Source organism: Microcaecilia unicolor, chromosome 1 (assembly GCF_901765095.1).
Source record: "Microcaecilia unicolor chromosome 1, aMicUni1.1, whole genome shotgun sequence".
Classification (NCBI taxonomy): domain Eukaryota; kingdom Metazoa; phylum Chordata; class Amphibia; order Gymnophiona; family Siphonopidae; genus Microcaecilia; species Microcaecilia unicolor.
In genome coordinates this window covers 262,895,838-262,922,915 of record NC_044031.1, presented here as the reverse complement: position 1 = coordinate 262,922,915, position 27,078 = coordinate 262,895,838, and the positions used below count along the sequence as shown (strand labels likewise).

General features: G+C 45.0%; 1 protein-coding gene across 1 annotated transcript in view; it reads left to right on the top strand.

Moving 5' to 3' along the window:
* DYNC1LI1 (dynein cytoplasmic 1 light intermediate chain 1) overlaps nucleotides 1-27,078 on the top strand; it is a 131,755-nt gene that overhangs the window by 33,621 nt on the left and 71,056 nt on the right. The window contains 5 exon segments of the mRNA XM_030206057.1: nucleotides 8,187-8,266; nucleotides 8,269-8,295; nucleotides 8,298-8,321; nucleotides 8,324-8,401; nucleotides 20,462-20,631. Of these exon segments, the coding sequence (XP_030061917.1) occupies nucleotides 8,187-8,266; nucleotides 8,269-8,295; nucleotides 8,298-8,321; nucleotides 8,324-8,401; nucleotides 20,462-20,631 (379 nt within the window).

Below are 27,078 nucleotides of genomic sequence, written 5' to 3'. Positions count from 1 at the left end.
AGGAATATGGCTTGCCAATCAGCCACCTATATCATTATAATAGGGTGCGGGACCACATAAACAGGTGAGCCAGAGGGGAGCTGGCATTAAAAGAATCAGATATACAGAGGGCACTTGAGGGGGTTGTCATAGAGGATGTGTCTCTCGGTTATACAGTGCATTACTACTAGATCCCACACCAATCACACGATGTATTAAAAGGTGGGGAAAAGACTTAGCACATAAGCACCGCCACGCTGGGAAAAGACCAAAGGTCCATCAAGCCCAGCACTCCGTTTCCGACAGCGGCCAATCCAGGCCCCAAGAACCTGGCAAAAACCCAAAATTTATAACGATCAATGGACTTTTCCTTCAGGAATCTATCCAGACCCCCTTTTAACTCAGCAAGGCCAGCTGCCGTCACTACCTTCTCCGGCAAGAGTTCCAGAGTCGAACTACGCGCTGAGTAAAGAAAATCTTTCTCCGATTCTTTTAAACCTACCACATTCTAATTTCATGTTGTGTCCCCTGGTTCTATTATTGTTAGAAAGTGTAAACAAACACTTCACATCTGTCCACTCTACCCACTCATTATCTTGTAAACCTCTATCATATCAACCCTCAGCAGCCCCTTTTCTCCTGGCTAAGGAGTCCTAGCCGTCTTAACCTCTCCCTCATAGGGTAGTCGTCCCATCCTTTTTATCATTTGTCGCCCTTCTCTGCACCTTCTCCAATTCCTTTATATCTTTGTTTGAGATGAGGCGACCAGAACTGAACACAATACTCCAGGTGCGGTCGCACCATGGAGTGATATAACGACATTATAACACCTCATGTTTGTTTTCCATCCCTTTTTAATAATACTCAAACATTCTGTTCGCCTTCTAGCCGCCACAGCACATTGAGCTGAAGATTTTCAACGTCCTATCCACAATGACTCCCAGATCCCTTTCTTGGCCTGTAACTCCTAAAGCCGGAACCTTGCCATAACATAGCTGTAATTTGGTTCCTCCTTCCCACATGCATCACTTTGCACTTGTCAACGTTGACTTCCATCAGCCATGGGGTACGCCCAATCCCCCAGTCTCATGAGGTCTTGTAATCTTTCACACTCCTCCTGCGACGAGATGACCCTGAATAACTGTGTCATCTGCGAATTTAATTACCTCACTAGTTACCATCTCAAGGTCATTTATTATATGTTAAAAAGTAGCGGTCCCAGCACAGAACCCTGAGGGACCCCACTAACTACCCTTCTCCATCGAGAATAATGATCAACCCTACTTTCAGTTCCTATCTTTTAAACAGCTCTTAATCCAAACAAACTCTTATGAGCTTGGGAAAAGGTAATGAGCAGTATGTTGAGAGTATCGATTTCCAGCTTACTGGTGGGAGATAGCTATAAAATATTATATAGATGGTATTGACACCTAATAGATAGCGAGGATGTTTGGTCAGGGTGGGGGGGGTCACTGTTGGAGCGGATGTACTATGATAGGTGACATGATACCTATTTGGTGGTTGTGCCCTAAGGCCCAGGCTTACTGGACGGAACTGTTACGCATTTTGGGACAAATTATTGGACAGCATTATGCCCTGAAGGTGGAGACATGTCTTCTGCATTTTCATTCAGCAGGAGTTAACCAGGCAGAACATCGCCTGGCGTCAGTGTGGCTGGTGGCAGGAAAAATTGTGCTAGCATCGGCCTGGAAGATGCCACAGATACCACCAGTGGCAAAGGTTAGTCATAAAATGGACTATATATATCAGATGTCTAAGTTAACGGAAATAAAGAATGGGCGGAACATATCATTCCGTAAGCAGTGGGACCAATATGCCACATGGAGATTGAAACGAGGATGGACCTCGATACGCCTAGAATAGTGGTGACTTTACACAACTGAAAGAGTAAAGATGTGGCAATGAACGCGAGTAGATCTGGACACTGGCACTATATCATATAGGGGATGAGGGGAGGGGAGGGAATGTAAGGTTCAATAGATGTTTATTGAGTGATATGCATGTTGTACAATAATCTTTGATATACTGAAAAGTAGTAAAAATAATATAAAAAAAATAATGAAATAGACAAAAGGGAGCTATGAGAAATATGACCTCCTTTTGGTTTTTGCCTGAGTTTTCTGCAAAGTTTATGCTATTAGGAGTATGGAGGAAACACATACAGACCAATTTTTCTCCCCTCCATCTCCACCCCCTCAAAAAAAAAAAAAATCCAGGAGGCAGGGCCGGTCTTAGGCAGAGGTGACCAAGGCGGCCGCATAGGGCCCCGCACCTAAGGGGGCCTCACGTGGTGCGCCTCAACTCTGCCTCGCTCGTGCCTCCTCTCTGACCTCTGCCGCTGCTCGCCTTAGTCGCCTGAGATGATCCCCATTCCCGGCAGCTCAGCCATCCGCTCCCGCCACCACCGGCGCGGCGCCCACCCTGGTCTTGGCCCGCTGAGCCGCCGTCAGCTCCCGAGTCCCCGGACCCCAGCGACTAACTGAGCGATGCCAGGCGAGCCAGCCCAGGCAGCGATGGCCCACGCCCCCGACGACAGACAGTTGCAGCGCGACGGCTCACCTCCAGGCTCCAGCTTCCCGCTCAATGTCCCGCCTTCTGATGTATTTCCTGTTTCCGGACGCGAGGGCGGGAGTCACTGAGCGGGAAAAGCTGGAGCCTGGTCGGAGGGTGGTGAGGACGTGAGGTGAGCCATCATTGCTGACGCCAACAGTTGTGCACTTATGCCAAATCGAAATTGGATTCCATGCAGGCAGGAGATCAGGAGAAGTGTCTCTCTCATCTAACGACGCTTGCGGACGGTGCAAGGGTTGGAAATGTCTGCCTCCCTGAGAGGAATTTGGCCCAACAACATTAGTTGCTGGAGAAGCTGAGCAAGTAAGATCTTCTGGCTTGGAAGAGGCTGTTTCTAACATATCTGGGTTATTTTCACATAGATCTGCAGATATTTCTCCTGATAAAAATTGGATGGAAATAGCAGATTTAGCTAAACACTGCTTCCAGTAATTAATGATATGACACCTCGAATTAATCATTTGGGAAGCTAGACTGCAGTCACAGGAAGAAAAGATTACTAAGCTAAAATCTGAGAATGGAAATCATGAAGTAGCAAAATCTGATATAAAGTAGGTACAATCAGTTCAAACTATTTTAGTAACTGATGTGGCTACTTGCCTCTCTGGTTTGATGGGTTACAGAGTAATAGGGGAATTTGAAGTACTGGATCTTTTCTTAATATTTTTCCTTTATTCTCCTTGTTATGAGAATTGGAACTACTAATTGTAGTGGACTTGAACTGAATAATTTCTGGGGAGGGGAGGTTTTAATGATAGCATTGTGCTTATTTCAATCAGTTTTTTTTTGTACAAGTTTAGCTTCATTTGTCTTATTTGAAATTTCATAATAAAAAAAATTCTATAAATGGAATACTTATCAATGGGGCGGGGCTAGGATGGGGCCCCACCAAATTGGTCTGCATAGGGCCCTGCACTTGCTAAGACCGGCCCTGCCAGGAGGAGGGAGTCCAAGACTAGTTTGCAGTGTATTCTTGTTTTGGAATAGAATGGAGGTACCTTCTTGTTCCAAGGAATGCTGAATAGATCTCATCAAGGGTGTTCTCCACTCATGAAAATCTATTTGAGCTACTCCCTGAATCAGGGACCACTTATATGATTGTAGTACACGTCTGTTGGCCAGGATGTTAATTCTTCCCTGCCAGATATGTGGCCCTTAGGTTCATCCTTTGAGACAATCCAGTTCCACATTGAGTTTCAAAATACAGGAGGGTGGGATCCTATTCCTCTTTGTTGATGATGCATCACAACTTGACTGTCAGTCTGCATTAATATAATTTTGTTCGCCAACCAGTTTCTGAAAGCCTTTAGCATGTTATAAACCACTCTAAATTCCATGACATTTATCTGAAGTGTTCTGGGGAGATCGGGCAAGTCAGTTGTGAATAAAAAAAAGCAAAGAAAACTTAAAACTGATAAGCTTACCTTAGGCACCACTAGGACACTGGAAACCATATTACAACAGGACTAAAAAGTTAAAGTTTAAAAAACAGACAAAAATCTGGAAATATCTCTACAGCCATATTAGTCTAAGATAAGTGGATGTGCTAAGAAAAGAACTTTGCGATGCATTGAGGAATATGATAATGATGTAATCTATGGAATGGGTTATAAGATATGAGTAAAGCACAATATAACTATTGTAATGCGGTAGTGAGTACTCAGGTGGCAGTATGAGAGGTAGAAGTGAGTAAATGATGAGATTGGTATGATTGGGAAGTATTGTAGACATTTTTATACAAGGGTATTAAAGATTATTTAATAAAGAGAAGAAATAATTAAAAGGAGTAAGGTAGTTACTGAATTAATTTTTAATGAATATTCAAGAGATATTTGTATGCATTGCCTCCATTGTATGCAGATATATTCATTCATATTCATTAAGAGTATCTTAAAAACTGGTTCGAATGCAGTTTGACACCCCTGTTGTAAGACCTTGTGTTTTTCTGGTGTTCCAAATGCCCATTGACAAGGGTGCTGATGAAGATAAAAACCTCCTATTGTAAAATTTCAGAGGAGAAGTCCAGCCTATTTTAACATCACCTGTGATAGACAAGTGTGCTGAGTGTGAAAGGTATAATTTATATCTCAACTTCTAATTGCTTTGCTTATCTCCCAAACCTGAGATTGGCTGAGATAGAGCAGCATATCCTGAATGAGCCCTTGTGGCTAATTTCACTCATCCAAAAAATCCCCTTGAGCACTCTGGTGTTTTGCATTACTAGAGCTCTTTTGTTGAAGTGCCAAAATGACAGTCATTTGGATTTATTACTTTTAGCCAGCCTTCTTGTCTAAAATACTCTTTGAAACATTTCCTGGAGCTCTGGCTTTTCTTTAGCTGCTGTGCATGGGGTTTGACTCTCCTGTTCTCAGACATCCTGCTTAGGTTAGCTGGAGCAAAAATTAATCTTATCCAACCCTGAAGCATTAAGCTCCCCCCCCCCCCCCCCCCCACAAAAAAAAAAAAAAAGCTGGTGATATCTTATTTCTACATGTTTACTTACGTTTCTGTAAAGCGTTGAGTTCTTGGCTTAGAACTTCTCTGTTTCTCCTGGTTTTTTTTTTTTTTGGTCTACTGAAATTTTGGTCATCTTTATTCCTCATGTTGAGTTACCCAGCATTGCAAAGGAGACCCACCTTAACCCATTGTTGTTTTGGGGGTTTGCAGCTCTTCCTGTACTGCTAGTTTTTGGAGAAGGCTAACATTAGATCTTCAGGAACTACTCTTCATAGCCTCTCATGTCTCCACACTAGATCTGAAATTGATGGGCTCAATCCTGGCATCTGCCACGACTTTCTCTTGCCCCTGCCTAGCCAAAAACACATCCAAGCATGAGGAACCCTGGATTTTCTCTGAAAAGCAAACCACCCTCATTGTCTCTGGTACAAAATTAGATTGTAAACTCTGACGGGGAAATATCTATAGTACCTGAATGTAATGTGCCTTCAGCTACTACTGAACAAATATGAACTAAATCCAAAAAACGTTGCTTAGTTTCCCTATTATTTAAGCAAAATTCTTCCATGCAGCTCCATAGGGTTTTACCCTCCAGTTGACAGCACCTTCCAGCGCTTTTGAGCTATACCTAGGTTCCAAGGTATAATCGATATTCCCCCTCCCCCCAAGAATATCTGAAAACCCCAGACTTTCATCTTAAACTCTGGTAAAACATGTCTTGTAAGAATTACCCTTCATGTCTTTGGGCATATACTAATCTATCCTCTCTGATCCAAACAATTTTCTGTGCTTAGCTTTCTCATCTGACCTCTGTGGTGAGTAAGCTAATGAAAACACTTCTAAAGAGGAGGATTGTGAGATTTCTTGAACTACATGGAATGCGGGACCCGAGACAGCATGGCTTCACTAGTGGCAGGTTGTGTCAGACAAATCTGACTGTCTTCTTTGATTGGGTGACCAAACAGTTGGATGTGGGAGGGGAGCTTGATGTGGTATACTTGGATTTCAGCAAATGAAGCCTTTGACACGGTTTCACATAGGCGACTGATAGTGCCCTCAGTATGGGACCTACAGTAACTGATTGGGTTAAAAATTGGTTGAATGGTAGGAGACAGAGGATAGTGGTAAATGGAGCTTGCTCTGAAGAAAAGGATGTCATCGGTGGAGTACCGCAGGGATCGGTCCTAGGGCCGGCTCTTTTTAATGTCTTCGTGAGCGATATTGGGGAAGGGCTGTCTGGTAAGGTTTGTCTCTTTGCAGATGATACTAAACTCTGCAACAGGGTGGATACCCTGGAGGGTGTGAATAACATGAGGAAGGACTTAGCGAAGCTAGAGGAATGGATCGATATTTGTCAACTAAGGTTTAATTCCAAAAAATGCAGGGTCATGCATTTGGTCACAAAATCTGAGGGAACGATACATTATAGGGGGTGAAGTGCTTCAGTGTGCGAAGGAAGAGCGGGAGATGGCCCCTGCCTTTGTGCTCCCCGCCCGGGATCCAGCCTGTCCTTTTCTTCATGTTCAATTGTAAAGCGCTGCATACGACTGGTAGCACTATAGAAATGATTTATAGTAGTATTAGACTTGGGGGTGATTGTGTCTGATGACCTTAAAGCTTTCAAACAGGTAGAAAAAGCGACGGCCAAAGCCAGAAGGATGCTTGGGTGCATAATGGCATGACCAGCAGGAAAAGGAGGTGATAGTGCCGTTGTATAAGGTCTATGGTGAGGCCCCATTTGGAGTACTGCATGCAGTTCTGGAGACCACACTAGAGAAAGATATAAACAGGATTGGAGTCTGTCCAGAGAGCGGCTATGAAATTAGTGAGCGGTCTTGAATGCAAAATTATAGGGACAGGCTTATGAATTCGACATGTATACGCTGGAAGAGAGGAGGGAAGAGAGGAGACATGTTAGAAACGTTTAACTATCTCAAGGGCATTATGTACAGGAAGAGAGCCTCTTCCAAATGGAGAGCTCTGGAACGAGGGGGCATATGACAAAGTTAAGAGGGCATAGGAGTAACCTAAGGAAGTACTATTTCACAGAAAGGGTGGTGGAGGTGGTGGAGTCGAGGACTTTTCCAGAATTTAAAAAGGCATGGGATAAGTATGTGGGATCACTTAGGAACAGGTAGAATTGAGGGTTACAGACAGTGGTGTGCTGGAGCAGGCTCTCACAGGCTCAAAAGAGCCGGTTGTTAAGTTTTTTTAAAGAATTTTGGGAGCCAGTTGTTAAAGTAGGGCCCTCCATGGCTACTTTAACAACTGGCTCCCAAAATGTGGTCTTGGGCCCCCTGCTGAATTCTCTTTTACTTTGCTGGTGGAGATGCTGAGCCCTGCCAGCCAAGTATATAGACTGCTGCTGCTCCCCGCTCCTTGTTTCCAGCTCTGAGCAGCAAGCTGGGATTTCTCGAGCATGTGTGAGAAGTTCTAGCATGCTGCTCAGAGGAAGACCTTGGGAGTGGTGGCAGTCCATTTATTGGCTGCCAGCAAAGGTATGTCTAGTGTGCCTGCACAAAGGTAGGGAGGAGAGAGAGACAACTGTTGCTCCCCCTCCCCCCGGCCACCCCTGGCCCTTCCAACTGCAGAGCTGGAGATGTCTGGAGAAAGAGCCTTTTAAAAATTTACCAGCACACCCCCTGGTTACAGAGGATGGGCAGACTGGGTCATGTTTCTATCGTATAGCACAACGATTACCTTTTTTGTTGATTGATATTGCCACCCACACTTTATCTGTACAGGCAGAAAAGATTTATCCTCACCACTTTTTGCAAGTTTTCCATCTTGGTAAGTATCAGATATGTCTCCTGGAAAAGAACAATGCACACTTGGATGTGTTATATGTGAGAGATAATGTGTTTGACCTCCATAAAAACTTTTCACATTCTATGAAGAACTTTGTTAAAAATCAAGTTAAGCTGTTAGTGCTCATTTTTCATCTCTTCCAAATACTTGCATAAACTCACATGTATTTCAAGGTAAGTTGGATGTTTGTTTTCCTGTCCCCAGTATGAGTTACCCAGCCACTTTTTCCAATTTTTTTTCTTTTCAGTAACTACTGAAAAATGTGAGATAGTAAGTTGTTTGTAAATTATATTTTTAACATTGTAAATTATACTTTTAACATTCTGATTTTTGTACAGATCAAACCAGAGCAATGTGTGGATCCTGGATGGAGATCTGAATTACAAAGGTCTTCTTAAATTTGCTTTGGATACCAGTACTGTAAAGGACACATTATTATGCTAGTTGTAGACATGTCTCGACCTGGACAGCGCTGGATTCTTTACAGAATGGGCAAGTGTTGTTAGAGAGCATATAGACAAACTAAAAATTTCTCCAGAAGAAGTTAAAGAAATGGAACGGCAAAGTGAGTACATATTAAACTGAATTTTCAATTTTAGTTTAGTTTCTTGTATGCATATCTTTTTACTTTTTGATTAGCATGGTAAAATACTTCTCTGCAGACAAGCAGGGGAGATACAGGCATACAGAGTGGTGGTGACCTCCTTTGGTGTCTGATGCACACTTTTCCTCTAGCTCAGGTTATCAATAGAAATAAAACATGGAAAAGAAAATATGATACTTTTTTATTGGACATAACTTAATACTTCTTGATTAGCTTTCGAAGGTTGCCCTTCTTCGTCAGATCGGAAATGCTCAGGAAAGCCTTTCTCCCCTTCTGTTCTCCTGAGTACATGTGGGTATACCTGCGCACAGCAGGATTCCTTCTTACTCTTATCTGTTTTTCCATGGCATGAAAGATCTCCTCTTAGTTTTACTTTTTCTTTTCTGTATGTTAATTCTTTATTCTCAACAATGACCAAGGCATGCAAAGAACATTCTTCTCTTATATGAGAAACAAGTTTGACATCTCAGTAGTTCCTCTGAGTTACTCAGTTCAACTACTGAACAAATTGTAGATAAGTCCTTCATCCTCCTGGTCAGACACTAGTTCTGTCTTAGGGGAGTGTCTGCCAATAAGCCTGAGAGCCCCATGCACAAAGCTTACCAAGCTTTCAAAGTTTGCTTTAGACTGGTTGCAGCCAGTTTAAAGCAAATGTTTAGTGAGTGATGCACAAAGGGGTTTTCCATGGCTGTAACATGTGCTGTTGCTGAGAACCTTATGCAAACGTATTACAGTGAGCTCATTAGTATTATGAGCATTCCATGCGATGCACAGCTACAGAGCGCTTAGCTTTAATGAGCTAGATTTTACAGCAGCTCTGTCTGGAGCTGTTGGATGGTAGGGGAAAAAACAGGCAACGCAAAGGCTTCCTGCTTGTGGTCTCCGCCCCCCCCCTTTCCATACCTTAAAATGGCAGGAGCAATACCTCCTCCTCCTATTTAAGGGGTGCCTTGTGTATCAGCTCCTAAGTGTTTTACTATTTTCACCTCCAGAAAGCGGGGAAAGCATTAAAGCAGCATTTTCCAGACTTCTGGTGCTGTAACAAAAGCTATAGGCAGTATTTTAATTGTTAAACAGCTGTCCCTGACACCTTGATTGTTCAAAACAAAGAAAAAATTCAGAGCTCCATTTCCCCTCAGGTTATCCAGCTGCTTGCAGACCTCTCTCCATGGAGTAACGCCTATAGTTAAGTCTAATAAATCTACAAGATCTTGCCACCTGTAATAAACTCTATAATGAGTCTCCTTTCACCACTCAGCTTAAACGTAGTATTCATTACCAGAGGGAAGACTCTACTCTTAATACAAATTGCCCTTTTAATGCAGTTGATCAGAAAATAAGGGAAAACGCACAATTAACATTGATATGCGCTGGCATAAGAGTTCTGTCAATACAGATTTGCGTCTTTCTGTGACCAGCCCTTCCGACAACACACAGGGAGGGGGCTGGGTGAGGACAGCTTCACGTTGCTGGTAATGTGTAAATACTTAAAGGTAAAAAAAATCACCAAGAATTTCTAAGGCTTGGGAAGTTAGGCAGTAGGATTACTGCCTCAGCATGAACATGCTGCACCCTAACAGCTACCTTCCTTCTCTTTATGAGAGCTATACAGGTGTTTGGTGGTGGTGGTGGGGGGGTGGTAGCCGTGTTAGTCCACTGTTAAAGGTTATCAATAGAAATCAAACAAAATAAAACATGGAAAATAAGATGATACCTTTTTTTATTGGACATAATACATTTCTTGATTAGCTTTCGAAGGTTGCCCTTCTTTGTCAGATCGGAAATAAGCAAATGTGTTAACAGTGTATATATAAGAGAAACATCAAAGCATTACGTTGACAGTCTGACAGAGTGGGAGGGTGGGGGTATGCATGGGGACATCAAAGCATTTCATTGATATTCTAACAGGATGGGTGTTGTTTGGTGAGAGGAGGGTAATAGAGAAATACAGCTTTATGGTTTATAATGGGTTAGAAAACCCAGATCCTTATTAAGTCCTGTTTGTTGGGTGTCAAAATATTCAATCATTCTTATTTCAAGGTCTTAACGTTCCTGTATTGTTTTAAAATTACCTTTCAGTATTCTTACTGTGAAATCACTGGTGCAGTGTTCTGGTCTTGTAAGTGTTGGCCCAAGGGGTGGGGGGCTTGACTGGCACCGGCTATTTTCATGTGATGTCTGTGCAGATTGAATCTTGTCTTAAGCATCTGGCCTGTTTTGTGGTGGTGGGTGGTGGTGGGGAATCTGCTCCTCCCATCAGGTATAAGGTAGCCAAGCAAACCAGAAAGGCTCCATAAGACACTGGGATCAGAGTACAGGTACTCAGGGGTAGATGCATCAAGCAAACGTAAAAAAATCAAAATCGTTAAAGGCCCTAACGATTTTAAAAAACGAAGAATGCACCAAAAAAAAAAAGTCACACATGCTCAGATCGGTATAGAAACGTACAATGTATCAAAGAATCACAATACACATCATTAATTCGGCCCCCAAATCATGCGCAGAGACAGCCAAGCGTTATGTTAGCTGCTCTGCGCATACCACAAACAGTCAAAACACAGTCAAATCACAAGCACATGGCTCCCAAATCAAAACAAAAGAAAAAAAAAAAAAGGGTCGGGAGGGGGCAAGGGCGCTCATCAGGAGCGTCCTGTACAGACGGCCTTGCCCCCCCCCCCCCCCCCCCCCCGCTGCTCCCCACTTTCCGCCGCTCCCCCCACCCCGAAAAAGCAAAATACAAGCAGCCCTGCTCCCCACTTTCCGCCGCTCCTCCCACCCCGAAAAAGCAAAATTCGAGCAGCCCCTGCCCCCCTCCCTTCCTCACTACTCTCTCACTTCAGCTCTGCCTCCCGACATCCTCCGTCCTGTGCCCCCGCCCCCTTTTGGGGTCGTCGCCGCCATTCCCCTCCTCCATCGGGCCCCCCTCCCTCTTACCGGGCCCGTGCAGCGCCTCTCTCCTCTGTCCGAAGGCGCTGCACGGGCAAGAAGAAAGCCTGATGCCTGCCTTCGCCCAGCTTCGATGGCGCGTCTTTCTCCTGCTGGGCCCGCCCCTGTCTGACGTCAGTAACCTACGTAGGTAACCGCGTCAGACAGGTGCGGGCCCAGCAGGAGAAAGACGCGCCATCGAAGCTGGGCGAAGGCAGGCATCAGCTGTCTTCTTGCCCGTGCAGCGCCTTCGGACAGAGGAGATGAGGCGCTGCACGGCCCGGTAAGAGGGAGGGGGGCCCGATGGAGGAGGGGAATGGCGGCGACGACCCCAAAGGGGGCGGGGCACAGGACGGAGGATGTCGGGAGGCGGAGCTGGGGGGGGAGGCAGAGTAGTGAGGAAGGGAGGGGGGCAGGGGCTGCTCGAATTTTGCTTTTTCGGGGTGGGGGGGAGCGGCGGAGAAAGTGGGGAGCAGCGGGGGGGGGGTGCAAGGCCGTCCGTACAGGACGCTCCTGATGAGCGCCCTTGCCCCCTCCCGACCCTTTTTTTTTATTTTATTATTTATGTTTTTCTGACGTCCTTTGGACCAATCACAGCGCTTTTAGCTCTGCTAATGCGCTGGGATTGGCTCAAAGTTTGTTTATTTTTTCTCTTAATGATTTTTTCCTGGCACAGAGCTGTCCTAACGAGTGGTCCAGACCTGTCGTTAGTTTTCCTGCCTTTTTCCTGCGTAAAAGGCAATCGGAAAAGGTTAGTGCATGTCGTTTCAATGGGGTTTTCACACTAATTGCTCATCTCCATTCCGTTTCGTTAGCTGCTGGCTTCCTCGGTAAAAGCCCTTTGATGCATGCAACGGATCAAATTTTCCTCGTTGGAGAGTCATTAAAGGCTCATTTAGCTTTAGTGCATCTGCCCCTCAGAGAGGGCCCATCACCTAAGGACTACAGTTGCCAGGTGGTTCATTATACACAGCTTAATACTCACTTATACATATAGACAATGTAATGTGTTAGACACAAACAGCAAAGTCTGCTCCCAAGGAATGAGGACAGACCACCACTCAAAGGCTGCCCAGCCTGTCAGACAGGGAATGTGCAATGCATAAACAGAAAGGAGAACACACAGATTCAGAACACTTAACTGAGAGAATCTTCCTTGGTTAAACATTTAAAGCTTCAGTTACCCTTAACACTGACCCACCTGTGCCCATCTACTGTCTCTCAGGAGGATCAGTGTGATGGTATACTGTAGTTACTTCAAACTTTTGTGCAAGATATCTCTACTCTTCAGCATTCAAAACTGAATTTTCAGGCTACTAATAGCATTCAGAATCCTTCATGTCTTTATCTGTTTCCTCTCACTCTTCTTGAGACTCTCCTCAAGGGGACCAGAATTTTATTGTCCTTCACAGTTTTTATTCCTGTGCTTATAAGTTAGACCATGATTTTTCCTCATATTAGGGAGATATGATGTCTTGCACTGTCTACCTCCTGAAGAGCATTTAAAGGATTTTTCAAATCCAAAATTCCTCCTCGGTCTCTAAAGCTTTAGACATGTGTTTTTCTTCAGTTTATTGACTTCATGGTAAACCTGGAGGGCGTAATGGGGCAGTTCAGCAAACTGAAGAGTAGCGAATCTCCTGGACCGGATGGTATTCATCCTAGAGTACTGATAGAACTGAAAAGCTTGTGGAGCTACTGTTAGTGATATGCAATGTATCCTTAAAATCGAGCGTGGTACCAGAAGATTGGGAGAGTGGCCAATGTAACGCCGGTTTTTAAAAAAGGTTCCAGGGGAGATCTGGGAAATTATAGACTGGTGAGTCTGACGTCGGTGCCGGGGAAAATGGTAGAGGCTATTATCAAAAACAAAATTACAGAGCACATCCGAGGACATGGATTACTGAGACCAAGTCAGCACGGCTTTTGTGTGGGGAAATCTTGCCTGACCAATTTACTTCAGTTCTTTGAAGGAGTAAACAAACATGTGGACAAAGGGGAGCCGGTTGATATTGTGTATCTGGATTTTCAAAAGGCGTTTGACAAGGTATCTCATGAAAGGCTACAGAGGAAATTGGAGGGTCATGGGATAGGAGGAAATGTCCTATTGTGGATTAAAAACTGGTTGAAGGATAGGAAACAGAGAGTGGGGTTAAATGGGCAGTATTCACAGTGGAGAAGGGTAGTTAGTGGGGTTCCTCAAGGGTCTGTGCTAGGACCGCTGCTTTTTAATATATTTATAAATGATTTAGACATGGGAGTAACTAACGAGGTAATTAAATTTGCTGATGACACAAAGTTATTCAAAGTTGTTAACTCGCAACAGGATTGTGAAAAATTACAGGAGGGCCTTACGAGACTGGGAGACTGGGCGGCTAAATGGCAGATGATGTTTAATGTGAGCAAGTGCAAGGTGATGCATGTGGGGAAAAAAGAACCCGAATTATAGCTACGTCATGCAAGGTTCTATGTTAGGAGTTACGGACCAAGAAAGGGATCTGGGTGTCGTTGTCGATAATACACTGAAACCTTCTGCTGAGTGTGCTGCTGCGGCTAGGAAAGCGAATAGAATGTTGGGTATTATTTGGAAAGGTATGGAAAACAGGTGTAAGGATGTTATAATGCCGTTGTATCGCTCCATGGTGCGACCGCACCTTGAATATTGTGTTCGATTCTGGTTGCCACAACTCAAGAAAGATATAGTAGAATTGGAAAAAGGGCAGCGAAGGGCGACTAAAATGATAGCGGGGATGGGACGACTTCCCTATGAAGAAAGATTAAGGAGGCTAGGGCTATTCAGCTTGGAGAAGAGACGGCTGAGGTATATAAAATAATGAGTGGAGTGGAACAGGTGGATGTGAAGCATCTGTTCATGCTTTCCAAAATACTAGGACTAGGGGGCATGCGATGAAACTACAGTGTAGTAAATTTAAAACGAATCAGAGAAAATTTTTCTTCACCCAACGCGTAATTAAACTCTGGAATTCATTGCCGGAGAACGTGGTGAAGGCGGTTAGCTTAGCAGAGTTTAAAAAGGGGTTAGACGGTTTCCTAAAGAACAAGTCCATAAACCACTACTAAATGGACTTGGGAAAAATCCACAATTCCAGGAATACATGTATAGAATATTTGTATGTTTGGGAAGCTCGCCAGGTGCCTTTGGCCTGGATTGGCCGCTGTCGTGGACAAGATGCTGTGCTCGATGGACCCTTGGTCTTTTCCCAGTGTGGCATTACTTATATGTACTTAAAGGAGACTTCCAATCTATTTTGCAGTCTTTTACTCTTTGAAACAGAGATCATAGTTTTCTCGGTGCATGAAATTCTTCAACTCTCCATTTGGTTAACTGGAAATCACCTGCTTCAGTGCAAATGAGCTCTATTTGACTTGAGATACAATACAAGATCTTTACCTCATCAATCTATAGTTCATGAGGTAGCATTTAGCACACATAAAACTTCAAGATTATATGCTGTCTCCCACTAGGAAAGATCAAAAACTTATCAACTTGGTTGACAGGTTTATCAAAGATGCACACACACGATAAAGGTGACACAAAATGTAAAAAGAAAGCAAACTAGATGTCGCTGGAGTAAAGACTTTATTCATACACATCTAAGACTCGACACGAGTCATGTTTTGGCCAATACGGCCTGCATCAGGAGTCTTCTGTAGGATGTTTGGCAACTGCAAGCTTCCAGCTATTGCTAAGCAAATCTTAAAACTCAACGTGGTAAATGAGAATAATGAGAAGCTCAAGACACTATCACACAGCTCAGGTGCTCAAAATCAGAGTATTCCATGATGCATTCTCCATCCTTTGGACCAAGGTGCTTCTCTATGCGTTCCTAGCCTTCCTAATGATCTTCAGAGTGCATCAAAAGGTATCCTGGGACAAAGCTCACTTTTTTTTATAATAGTTCTTGCTGGCTGAGACAAATCTGGTATACTCATCTCCTTGCCATATCATAGAAACAGAGAAAATGGTGGCAGATAATCCAATCTTTCTATCCATGCCATCTACTGTCTCTTCCTCCCCCTAAGAGATACATGCCTGTCCCATGTTTTCATGAATTCAGATAGTCTTAATCTCTATCATCTCTAATGGTTGGAGAATTGATGCTGGGGTGAAGTAGATGACTGGCATGTTCTTCTAACTAATACAGCCTGGAGATTGAAAGCTCATTAATTGGGTACATGCCATTATCTCAGGAAGTTCTATACGGTCTTAGTTTCATAAAAACCTTCCATCAGAAAATCTTATTAGTTCAGGTTTGTACAATGGACTTCTAATGACTCCTGTCACTTTTCCTAATGACTCCTGTCACTTTTCCTGTTTCTCAAGTAATGGATTGTCTGCTTCATATCCTCTATTTGGACCTGAAAACGAATTGTCATTATCTATGGATTCACTATATCAGCCTGCTGTGTTCAAAAGGATAGTGAACAGATTTCTTCCCATCCATTTCAGTATTTAAATTTGAGAGGACTAATGCATACTAGGCTACCCATAAAACCCCCTTCAGTACAATGGAATTTGAATGTCTTAGCATGCTTCATGGAATCTCCATTTGAACCATTAATAGAAGCCTCTTAAGTACCTCATTTGGAAAATGATTGTCCTTATTACTTTCATCTCTGCAAGAAGATTTAGTGAAATGAAGGTGTTGGCCTTACCTATAGGGGGTTTTTTTTCCTCCAGACAAAGTGGTTTTTCATACCCATCCCAAATTTCTCCTAAAAGTGTGTTCAGATTTTCATATTAAACAATTGTAATTCCTACTTATTTTTCTGGGCCTCATTCCAATTCAGCAGAGGAGAAACTCCACTCTTTGGACTGCGAGAGCCGTAAACTTCTCAACTTTTTAGCTTGAAACAATTTTTCTCCGAGGACAAGCAGGCTGCTTGTTCTCGCATGTGGGTCGATGCCCACATTGGCCCAGGAATCAGCAATTTTGCAAGCAAAAAATTAGTTTGCCAGAACCTTCTAGCATGCATGCGCAGACAACTTCCCCTCCGTCACGCGAGCGTTCCCGCTCAGTTATCTTTTCTCCGCGGTGAGATGAGGTCAAGTTTTTTCCCCGCTCCTCTCAGGCACAGGAAGAGATCCTTCGTTTTTGAGGCTTTTTATTTCTTTTTTGTTGTTGAAATTTATAGTTTAAAAAAAAAAACTTTACCTGTAGTTTCTTATTTTTTTTGCCCTTTTAAAGTTTCCTTTCTTTTTCAACGCAGTCGGGTTGTTCCCTTTTTCGTGCCCCTCTTTTCTTTTAACAGGCATGATCGCATCTTTTGATTTTTGCCGAAGCGTTTTTTTCTTCCATGTCATCAAAAAGACACCCAGCGGCTTCAAGCGTTGTACTCGGTGCAACCGGACCATCTTGGGTACCAGTACCCATGTCTGGTGTATCCAGTGCCTTGGGCCCGACCATAGCCCAGCCGCTTGTAGTCTGTCTTCGCATGAAGAAACGGACTCAAGTGTCTCGAGAGGCCCAATGAGAGAAGCTTTCTGGGGCGCAGTCCAGTACTTCGACATCTGTACCGAGGTCGGCGGTGTCGACATCGAGGGATGCATCAACGTCGAGAGCGAAGGTAATGGCTGCGGAACTACCAACTCATGCTGGAAGCAGTGAGGCATTGAGTGGGTCTCCACCTGTCTCGAGGCCTCCTGTTATGCAGGCCCCCCCCCCCCCCCCCCCGGGACCGACCTTCATCAGACCCGGCCCCGAGGAGACGCGAGGATTCCACAAGCCTTTTCGCCAGGTGGTCAGGCAGCGGAAGGCGTGTCAAATTCCTGGCCAGGGTTACATTCGACACTTTTGATGTAACATTCAGGATCGCTGCCCAAGGTATAGTGATGCACAGACTCTCATGGCTGCGTGTCTCTGTCCTGATCATTCGGTTCCAGCAGCGGATGGCGGATGTTCCTTTCCGGGGGCATAACCTTTTTGGTGAGAAAGTAGAGGATCTGGCTGACCAGCTCAAAAAGCACAGTGATGCTATGGATTCTCTCTCCTGCCGGGCATCTTCTGCTACTACCTTTTATCTAGGAGGTTTTTTGGAGGGAAGAGGAGTGCTCCCTATTCCTATGCTAGGGTAGGTATACTCCTGCTTCTCGGCAGCCTGTCGAGGCTCAGCCCCAGCGCGCTCGTTCTCGTCAACAAGCCTTAAAGCCTCTGCGGCTCCTCAGCAAAAGCAAGGGACGGGTTTTTGACTGGCTCCAGCATAGCCTCAGAAAAAGTGTCCGTGCAGCGGACTTTGATCCTGAGGAACTGGGTTCGATTCCCACTGCAGCTCCTTGTGACTGGGGGTAAGTCACTTAACCCTCCATTGCCCCAGGTACAAAAAAATAAATACCTGTATATATGTAAACTGCTTTGAATGTAGTTGCAAAATACCACAGAAATCGGTATATCAAGTCTCGTTTCCCTTTCCCTTCTTCAAATAGTCCGGTCAGGATACACCCTCAATCTGTAATCCAAACCTCCAAATTGTCCACCGGGAGCTCATTCTTACAGTTCCCAGCGCAAACAGGTACTTGCAGAGGAACTCTCAGCCCTTCTATAGGCCCAAGTGGTCAATCCCGTTCCACCAGGGGAAGAAGGGCTGTGATTCTATTCCAGGTACTTCCTTGTTCAAAAGAAAACAGGGGGGATGCGTCCCATACTAGACCTAAGAGCCCTGAACAAATTTTTAGTTCGAGAAAAGTTTAGGATGGTTTTTCTCAGCACCCTTCCCATGATTCGGGAAAACGATTGGCTATGCTCTCTGGACTTATGCTTGCACCCACATCTCAATACCAGCTCACAGGAAGTAATTTCGGTTTCAGCTGGGAACACAGCACTTTCAGTACCGTTTACTGCCTTTTGGCCTTAATGATACTAAGATGAAAGAGTAAGTGAACTCCAGTCATTTGTTTTGTATTTTTATGGCCTCTTCTATAATAGGGTAATTCTTAACTCACCCAGAGTTTTTACCAAACGTAGTGGTAGTAGTTCACATCAATCCATAGTGCTTGACTTCCAAGGTCTCATGCACATATTGGCTAAATAGACCCTATGCATACTAGACTGTTAAGAGTACTAGTTTATTCTATGATGAGTGGTTACATTGCCCATTGATACAATATCTATTTAGATCAAGGCTTGACAAATCCCAGGCGACGTGTCACCATGTTGCCTAAAGATTGCACCCTGGTGCCTGAGATCACTTGCCCTCAAATTGGCTATTGAAAAACCATGTATAGCTGCAACTTGGTCATCCATTCACAACTTTATATATCACTGTCTGACAACGTTTTTAGAAGAGGTTGTGTTTGAGTGAGTATGGTTTTTTCAGTTGCCTTCTCCTTCCCCTTTGATACATACCACAATATAATCAATGAGATTTGCCCTGAGAGTCCAAAGATAAATAAGAAAAGGACAGTTCTCAAGTATTGGAATTCCAGTTGACTCATTTTCCTGCTTATAAAATGAGAGAGCAAATTTGCTTACCTGTAACAGGATTCTCTGTATCTAGCAGGGTATGTCGGATAGCTTCCTGGCAAGGTGTGTGCATAGAAACACTTAAGATCTGCATTAAACTGTTAAATTATGTTGAATAATCTACTGGTGATTTTGTAATTCGTGGGACTATGAGCTTGCATGTCTTTCATTGGCAATTGTCACCTTTTGTGATCCACTTTGAGCCATGTCCAGGTTAGGCAAAATGTAAATACCTATATTAGACTAGACTGGTAAAGTAGCAGAAGTGTTGGAAGTTTGCACAAGCTCAGAAAAACCACTTTGTTTTTCTGTGCTCTGAAAGCAATGTATGCTGGTGCTGTTGCATTACTTTTTGTGAGCTGATTTATCCTGCTATCTAGGGAGAACTTTTGGTTTTCCACAAAGTTTGTGGCTATTCCCTAAAAAGAAACTAGGAAAAAATTTCTGGAAGTTTTATTGACTTCTAAGGAGTGGTAGCAGTGTCCAGGATCTTGACAGTTCTACTTTTAACCTGTGCTCTTTTTGTATCACTATTTATTTTCCCATAGAGCTTTTGTTATCCCTATCTCTACAGTAACTGATGCTTCTGCTTTTCTCTCTGCTTCTTAATGGTTTCTATTTGTCCACTACATTTTTCTTGTAAACTGCTTTGGCATATACAGTAAAAGGCAGTTGACAGTCACTGAACATTCCTAGTTAAGTCCTCTTGTGCTGTGAGTCATCTGGGATACTTCTTATTCAGACTGACTTCAAGTAGGATTTCTCTCAGTCCAGAACCTGAAGAGCACTGGATTCCTATGTACGGTTCTGGAGAACTGAATTTTGACGACTTAGATTTTTCCTTGGACCCACTCCTACCTTCAGGCAAGGAATAGGTCATCCCCAGAGGACCTATCTTTTCTTATTTTTGTTCAGGTAATAAGAGGCCATTCCTTTTTATTTGGAGGTAGTGGGTGAGCATTGATTTTACACAGAATACCATGGTAGTTCCCTTTATAGACTCAGATCTTAATGATTGAGCACTTGCATACCAAGCACTTAGGAAAGGGCATGAAAATTCTTTGTTCATCCAGTGATGCAAGAGACTTTTGTTTAGCTGAACACTTATGAAGAGTGGAAAGTATCTTGTCTGTTCAGGAGCTTCTGCCAAAGTCATTGGATCCTATGGTTATGGGTCATAAGTAGATATGTAGAAGTCTCACAGTATGTCCTGCAGTGGAGAAAATATTCTTCAAAATCAAGGAATGCTTTTTCCTACTTTCTGTAGCCTCAGGGTGAATGTTAAGAGGAAAATGTTGTTTGGATTCTTCTTTTAAATGTTCTGGATTCCTTTGGTTTGTATGAAAGGATTAAAATTGAGCTGGCATCTACTGACTAATACCATGAGCCTTCATTCACAGTCTCCAACATTCCTGTTCCAGTCATATTTTCTGTTGAGATCAGGTTCATTAAATGTGTATAACTGTAGTGTGAATAAACAATCCGTGCATAGTTTACAACTTACACCATTTTTTTCTAAAGTTCAAAAGTATTATATTGTGTAACTTCCAGTAGCAATGAGAATATTTCCATGATGAAGCATTCATAAAAAAAATCTTGATATTTTTATTCACAGTAATTAGAGATTTCCAACAATATGAAGAACCAAGAGAGGATTTTCCAGCTTCTCCACAGAGAAGAAATACTTTATTGCAAAAAGACAAAGATGACAGTTTGATTTTACCTCTGGGTGAAGATACACTTATACATAACCTGGGCATGCCGGTAGTGGTGGTTTGTACAAAGGTTTGTTTCAGATTTGTCATAGCTCTCTTGCATTTTACTAGTTTGTTATATTTGTTGTTCTAGGTATTGTTTCTCTGAGGAGACGCAGGATATCCCCATACTGATGGGTGACATCGAAAGGAGCCCTGCCCAGGAACTGCTCTCAAGCAACTTCTCAAAGCCTTTGATGGTGGCTCACTGCACATGCTTGCACCTCCCTCCTGCCACCATCGTGTGGTACCAAGCCAGTCTCTTCTGGGGAGCAGATGGCCACATTTGTCAGCATCTACCTGAGCTTGCATGTCTTTCATTGGCAATTGTTGCCTTTATTTCTGTTTTACTTAATTTATATCACGCTAAGTGTTCATTGTGGGGCACTGCTGTCTTTTCCCTTTAGTTTCCATCATTTTCTATAATTTACTTGCTGTTGTCACTAGGCCTCCTTAAGCCTCAAGTATCCCGGTCGAGGTAGTTTCTGTTAAAATCAAGTCATTTTATTTGAATCTATTTTTTCCCCCAGCATTCGGGTCTAACCAGAATCCTTGTAGCTGTACCTACAGATCTCAAGGAGAGGTATTGAAGGTTGTGAAAAGCAACAAACATATTTTTTGGTGCAGAGAAGTCCGGTCTATTAACAGAGGCATTCAGAGCCTCCTCCATCAGTATTGGGGTATGTAGACTCACCTAACTGCATGCCTCAGACCTAGAGCCACCAGTTTAGGAGAAGCTGGCAGATGTTCTTTGCCAGGTGATCTTTTTGGTGACTAGTGAAGAGGTTACTGACCTCATTAGGAAGCATACTGATACCTTCAGATCACTTTCCCAGCCCACTCTAGTGGAGGGCAACGGAGGACCTACTACCCTCAAAGGTGTAGGTTCCCTCCACCTTGTCCACCTCAGAATACCCAGAGCTCTTGCTCCCACCCATGGCAGCAGAGGACTCTGAAATCCCTGCTGGTTCCCCAGTCAAAGTAGGGGATGAACTTTTGACTGGCTCGGTCCAGTTCTTCCAAGGTCGGCATCAGTGTCTAGTAAAGCATCAGGAGTCAAGGTAGGAATGGCTGTTGCGAGACCCAGAGACACTGGAGCAGTGAGGCATCAAGTGGGTCTCCACCTGCCTCGAGGCTTCCTGTTATGCAGGCCCCCCGGGACAGTCCATCGTTAGAGACGACGGAAGGATTTGACGTCGTCCTGTCTGGCACAGAGGAACTTGGGTGACTTGCATCAAGTGAAGGCCAAGAAGTACCATCACAGATCCCCTTCGACACATGGTGCCGGGAGCTCTGGGACGCTGAGGGGACTCTGCACCCTAGAAGTGTTGATGCCAGGAGGATCGCTCCCCTTCCATTCAAGAGGTTTTGAAGCATACATCTCCCAGCAGCCGGGGTCCTGCTCCCACACCCCAAGTGATTCGGCATCCTGAGCTCCATCCAGCCCCTCAGCCTTTACCAATGGCCACTCTCTGAGTGTATCCGGGCCTTGTTCCCTGAACTTTGAAGGGATTGATGCAGCGATGTGCAATTGGCATTGGGGGTGCCTGCACCTGCCATGCCTTCTGCCCCAGCTCCACCTGGCCCTCAGCCCACAGTTTGGCCTCTGACACAGGCTCCGCTTGCAGCCCCAGTGTCAATTGACACCCAGGCTGGTACCCCTTTGACTCAGTGGAGGAAGCTTTGCTGGAGTCGAGGTGGGATCAGACTCCACGATGCCGTTCTCGAGGACATGGATCCTCTACTTCGAGGCGGGGCCCGGTCTCTGACATCCCTAAGGGAAGTGCTGTCCAATATTGAAGAGGAAACGCTCATGGAATCAGAGGAGGATCCCAGGTACTTCTCAGATGAGCCCTATGGGATCCCTTCTGAGCCTTCCCCTTCACCTCCACCTGAGAGGAGACTGTCCTCCACCAGAGAGCCTCTCCACCTCTTTGTATGGAAAATGGCTGAGGCCATTTCATTCCCCATAGAAGTGGAGGATGAGCCCAGGGCCAAGATGCTCGAGGTCCTGGACTACACCTCTCCACCTAAGGAGGCAGTGATGGCTCCTCTCCACGAGGTACTCTAGGCAGTCCACGTCAGGTCCTGGGCGACCCTTTGTCCCTGTGGTCCCCAAGATTGACACCCAATATCGGATCCACGGAAAACCGGATTGGTGAGGTCTGTTACCCCATGACTCCATGGTGGTGGATGCTGCTCTCAAAAATGCCAGGAGTACTAGGGACTATGCCCTTGGCTGTCCCAGGCAGAGGAGCTAGAACCCTGGACTCTTTTGGGAGAAAGATGTATCAGGCCACTATGCTTATCGCCTGTATTCAGTCTTACCAGCTCTTCACGGGTGTTTACTTGGCGGAACTCAGTGAGGCAGCTGTCAAGACTTGGTTGATGCGCTTCCCTCCGGAGCAGGCCGAGCCATTTTGCCAGTGGTCAAACCTCAGAAGGCATTTTGCAAGTTCTTGGCCAGGGGCACTTACAACACTTTTTTGATGTGGCATCCAGTATCTCTGCCCAAGGCATAGCAATGTGCAGACTTCCATGGCTGTGTTTCTGACCTGGAACATTGTCCAGTGGAGGATGGTAGATGCCCCTTGGGATAATCTTTTCGGCGAGAAAAGTCGACGTAGTTGCTGACCGGATCAAGAAGCATACTGATGTCTTCTCTCTCCTGCCAGGCGTCTTCTGCTACTGCCATCCTCATGTAGAAGGTATTTTGGTAGGTTGCGGAGTGCCCCCTATGCCTATTCTAGGCATAAGTACACTCCTGCAGCTTGCTAGCCTGCTCAGCCCCAGTGCACATCGTTCTCCTCAATATCGTGCGCCCAATGTCCCTGCTGCTCCCAGCAAAAGCAAGGGACAAAGCTTTTGACTGGCTCCAGCAGAGCATAGCCGCAATCAGTGTCCATTCCGGATGACTTGCCGGTTGGGGGGTGTGTTTTTGTTTTGTTTTGTTTTTCACGAAAGGTGACCTGTTCAAACAGTCCATCTCGGATACACCCTCAATTTGCTTTCCACACCTCCAATTGACAACCGAGAACTCATTCTTTCAGCTCTCAGCACAGGCAGTTACTTGCAGAGGAACTCTCTGCCCTTCTAAAGGCCCATGCGGTCAAACTGTTCCACCAGGGAGGAAGGGCAGGGATTCTATTCCAAGTACTCCTTGTGCAGAAAGACGGGGGGGGGGTGGGGGGGGGGGGGGATTTGTCCCATCCTAGACCTAAGGGCCCTGAACAAATTTCTAGTCAGAAAAGTTCAGGATGGTTTCCCTGGGCACCCCTTCTTCCCATGATTCAGAGAACGGTTGGCCACACTCTCTAGACTTTGAAGGATGCACATAGGAAGTATCTGGTTTCGGCTAGGAACACATCACTTTCGGTACTGCATGTTGCCTTTTGGCCTCGCGTCAGCCCCAGGGATTTTCTGGGCATACCTTCCAGCGATGCGTGTGTACAACCTTTACAATCTTTTCTCACTTGACGCCCAGGTTCAGATGTTGCAGCAGGTCACAGCTCATCAGATGTTGAGATTACTGGGCCACATGGCTTCCTGGCACATCTCTACATGAGGTCTGCATAATGGTCCACAGGCAGCCTAGAGGATGTCATCCAAGGTTTCCTTGGAGCTGGTGTGCTCTTCAGTGGTGGACAATTTGACTCAACTTGACCCTGGGACTCCATTCCAAATTCCTTAGTCGAAGAAGGTGCTGACGGATGCATTTCTTCTAGGTTGGGGAGCTCATGTAGATGGGCTTCACACCTCCAGGAAACTAGTCTTCAGATCCAATCTCCGGGAGCTCCAAGCAATCTGGACGCTCTAAAGTCTTTCGGAGACTGGCTGTCTAACCATTTATTTCTAATTCAAACAGACAATCAGGTTGCAATATATTACATCAACAAGCAGGGGGACACCGATCTCGCCCTCTGTGTTAGGAAGCGTCCAGATGTGGCTTTAAGCGTGCCGTCACAAACATGTTTCTCCAAGCCACCTATCTGGCGAGCGGTAAACAACGGCCTGGCCAACAGGCTGAGCAGGATAATGCAACCACATGAGTGGTTCTCTCAATTTGGGCATAGCTGGAAGATTTTCTGAGCATGGGGCACCCCCTTGGATCTCTTTGCCACTAAGTTCAACCACAAGGTCCCTCAGTTCTGTTCCAGGCTTCAGGCCCATGACAGACTAGCATCAGATGCCTTCCTTCATTGGGGAGCAGGCCTTCTCTGTGCATATCCTCCAATACCTCTAGTGGGAAAGACTTTGTTGAAACTCGAGCAAGACTGCGGAACCATGATTCTAATTGTGCCCTATTGGCCGTGACAGTTTTGGTTCCCTCTTGTTCTGGAATTGTCCTCTGAAGAACTGTGGAGATTGGAGTGTTTCTGACCCTCATCACGCAGAACAAGGGGTCGCTTCTACATCCAACCTCCAGTCCTCCTGGCTCTCATGGCCTGGATGTTGAGAGCCTAGAATTTGCTTCCAGGAAAGATTCCACTAAGAGGTGTTATTCTTTTAAATGGAGGTTTGCCATCTGGTATGACAGCAGGGCCATAGATCCCCTTTCTTGTCCTACTCAGACCCTGCTTGAATACCTTCTACACTTATGAAAATCTGGTCTCAAGACCAACTCTATAAGGGTTCACCTTAGTGCTGAGTGTATAGAAGGTAAGCCTATCTCTGGACAGCCTATAGTTGTTCTCTTCATGAGAGATTTGCTTTTGTCAAAGCCCCCTGTCAAGCCTCCATCAGTGGGATTCAATGTCGTTTCACCCAACTGATGAAAGTTTTTTTTTCAGCCACTGAATTCCTGCTATCTTAAGTATTTGACCTGAAAGGTTGTTTTCTTGGTGGCTGTTACTTCAGCTCATAGGGTCAGTGAGCTTCAGGCCTTAGTAGTAGATGCACCTTATACTAAGTTCGCACCATAAGTTCCTGCCGGAGGTGGTGGTGGAGTTTCATCTGAACCAGTCAATTGTCTTTGTCAATATTCTTCACCATCCTCATGCACATCCTGGCAAAAGCAGCTTGCACACCTTGGACTGCAAAGAGAGCACGGCCTTTTACATGGAGTGGACGAAGCCCTTCAGACCACTCAGTTGTTTCTTTTGATCCCAACCGGAGGGGAGTCGCCATCGGTAAACACACCATTTTGAATTTGCTAGTGATTGCATTTCCTTCGCTTATGCCCGAGCTGGGCTGACTTTGGAGGTCTGTCACGGCGCATAATGTTAGAGCCAGGCTGTGTCGGTAGCTCACTTGAAGTCTGCCTCCATTGAAGAGATTGCAAAGCTCCGACATGGTCTTCAGTCCACACATTTACATCTATTACTGCCCTTGAGCAGGATACCTGATGCGACAGTTGGTTTGTACCGTCAGTGTTGCAGAATCTGGGGTCTAGAGTGCAACTCCATCCTCCTAGGCCTGTTTTGTTCTGTTCCAGGCTGCACCCTCATCTAGTTGTATATTATTTCAGGTTAATCTGTGTTGTCCTCGCCGTTGCGAGGCCCAATTGACCACTGTTTGTTGTTTTGGGTGAGCCTGGATGCTACGGATTCCCCAGTTTTGAGAATGTAAGCCTGCTTGTCCTCGGAAAAAGCGAAGATACTTACCTGTAGCAAGTATTCTCCGAGGATAGCAGGCTTCATGTTCTCTCAATCCTGCCCATTCCCTTTGGAGTTTTTTTTTTTTTTTCACTTTTTTAATTTCATTTCTTGCTTGTATATTGAGACATACCACCTTATAATTGAAAGAGAAAAACGCCTAGATTTCGACCCAAATCGGGAGATAGACATTTATCTCACAAAAACGAATAAATCGGTATAATGGAAAGGCGATTTTGGACGTTTTCAACTGCACTCCATCGCGGAAGTGTACAAAGTTGACGGGGGCGTGTCGGAGGCGTGGTGAAGGCGGGACTGGGGCGTGGTTATCACCTGAACAGAGATGGGCGCCTTTCGCTGATAATGGAAAAAAAGTATGCGTTTGTAGCTAGAATTTAGGGCACTTTTCCCGGACCCTGTTTTTTCACGAATAAGGCCCCAAAAAGTGCCCTAAATGACCAGATTACCCCCAGAGGGAATCGGGGATGACCTCCTTTGACTCCCCCAGTGGTCACTAACCCCCTCCCACCACAAAAAATGATGTTTCACAACTTTTTATTTTCACCCTCAAATGTCATACCCACCTCCCTGGCAGCAGTATGCAGGTCCCTGGAGCAGTTGTTAGGGGGTGCAGTGGACTTCAGGCAGGTGGACCCAGGCCCATCCCCCCCCTACCTGTTACAATTGTGCTGCTTAATGCTTATTAGTCGTCCAGCCCCCCAAACCCACTGTACCCACATGTAGGTGCCCTCCTTCATCCCTTAGGGCTATAATAATGGTGTAGACTTGTGGGCAGTGGGTTTTGAGGGGGATTTGGGGGGCTCAACACACAAGGGAAGGGTGCTATGCACCTGGGAGCTCTTTTACCTTTTTTTTTTTTTTGT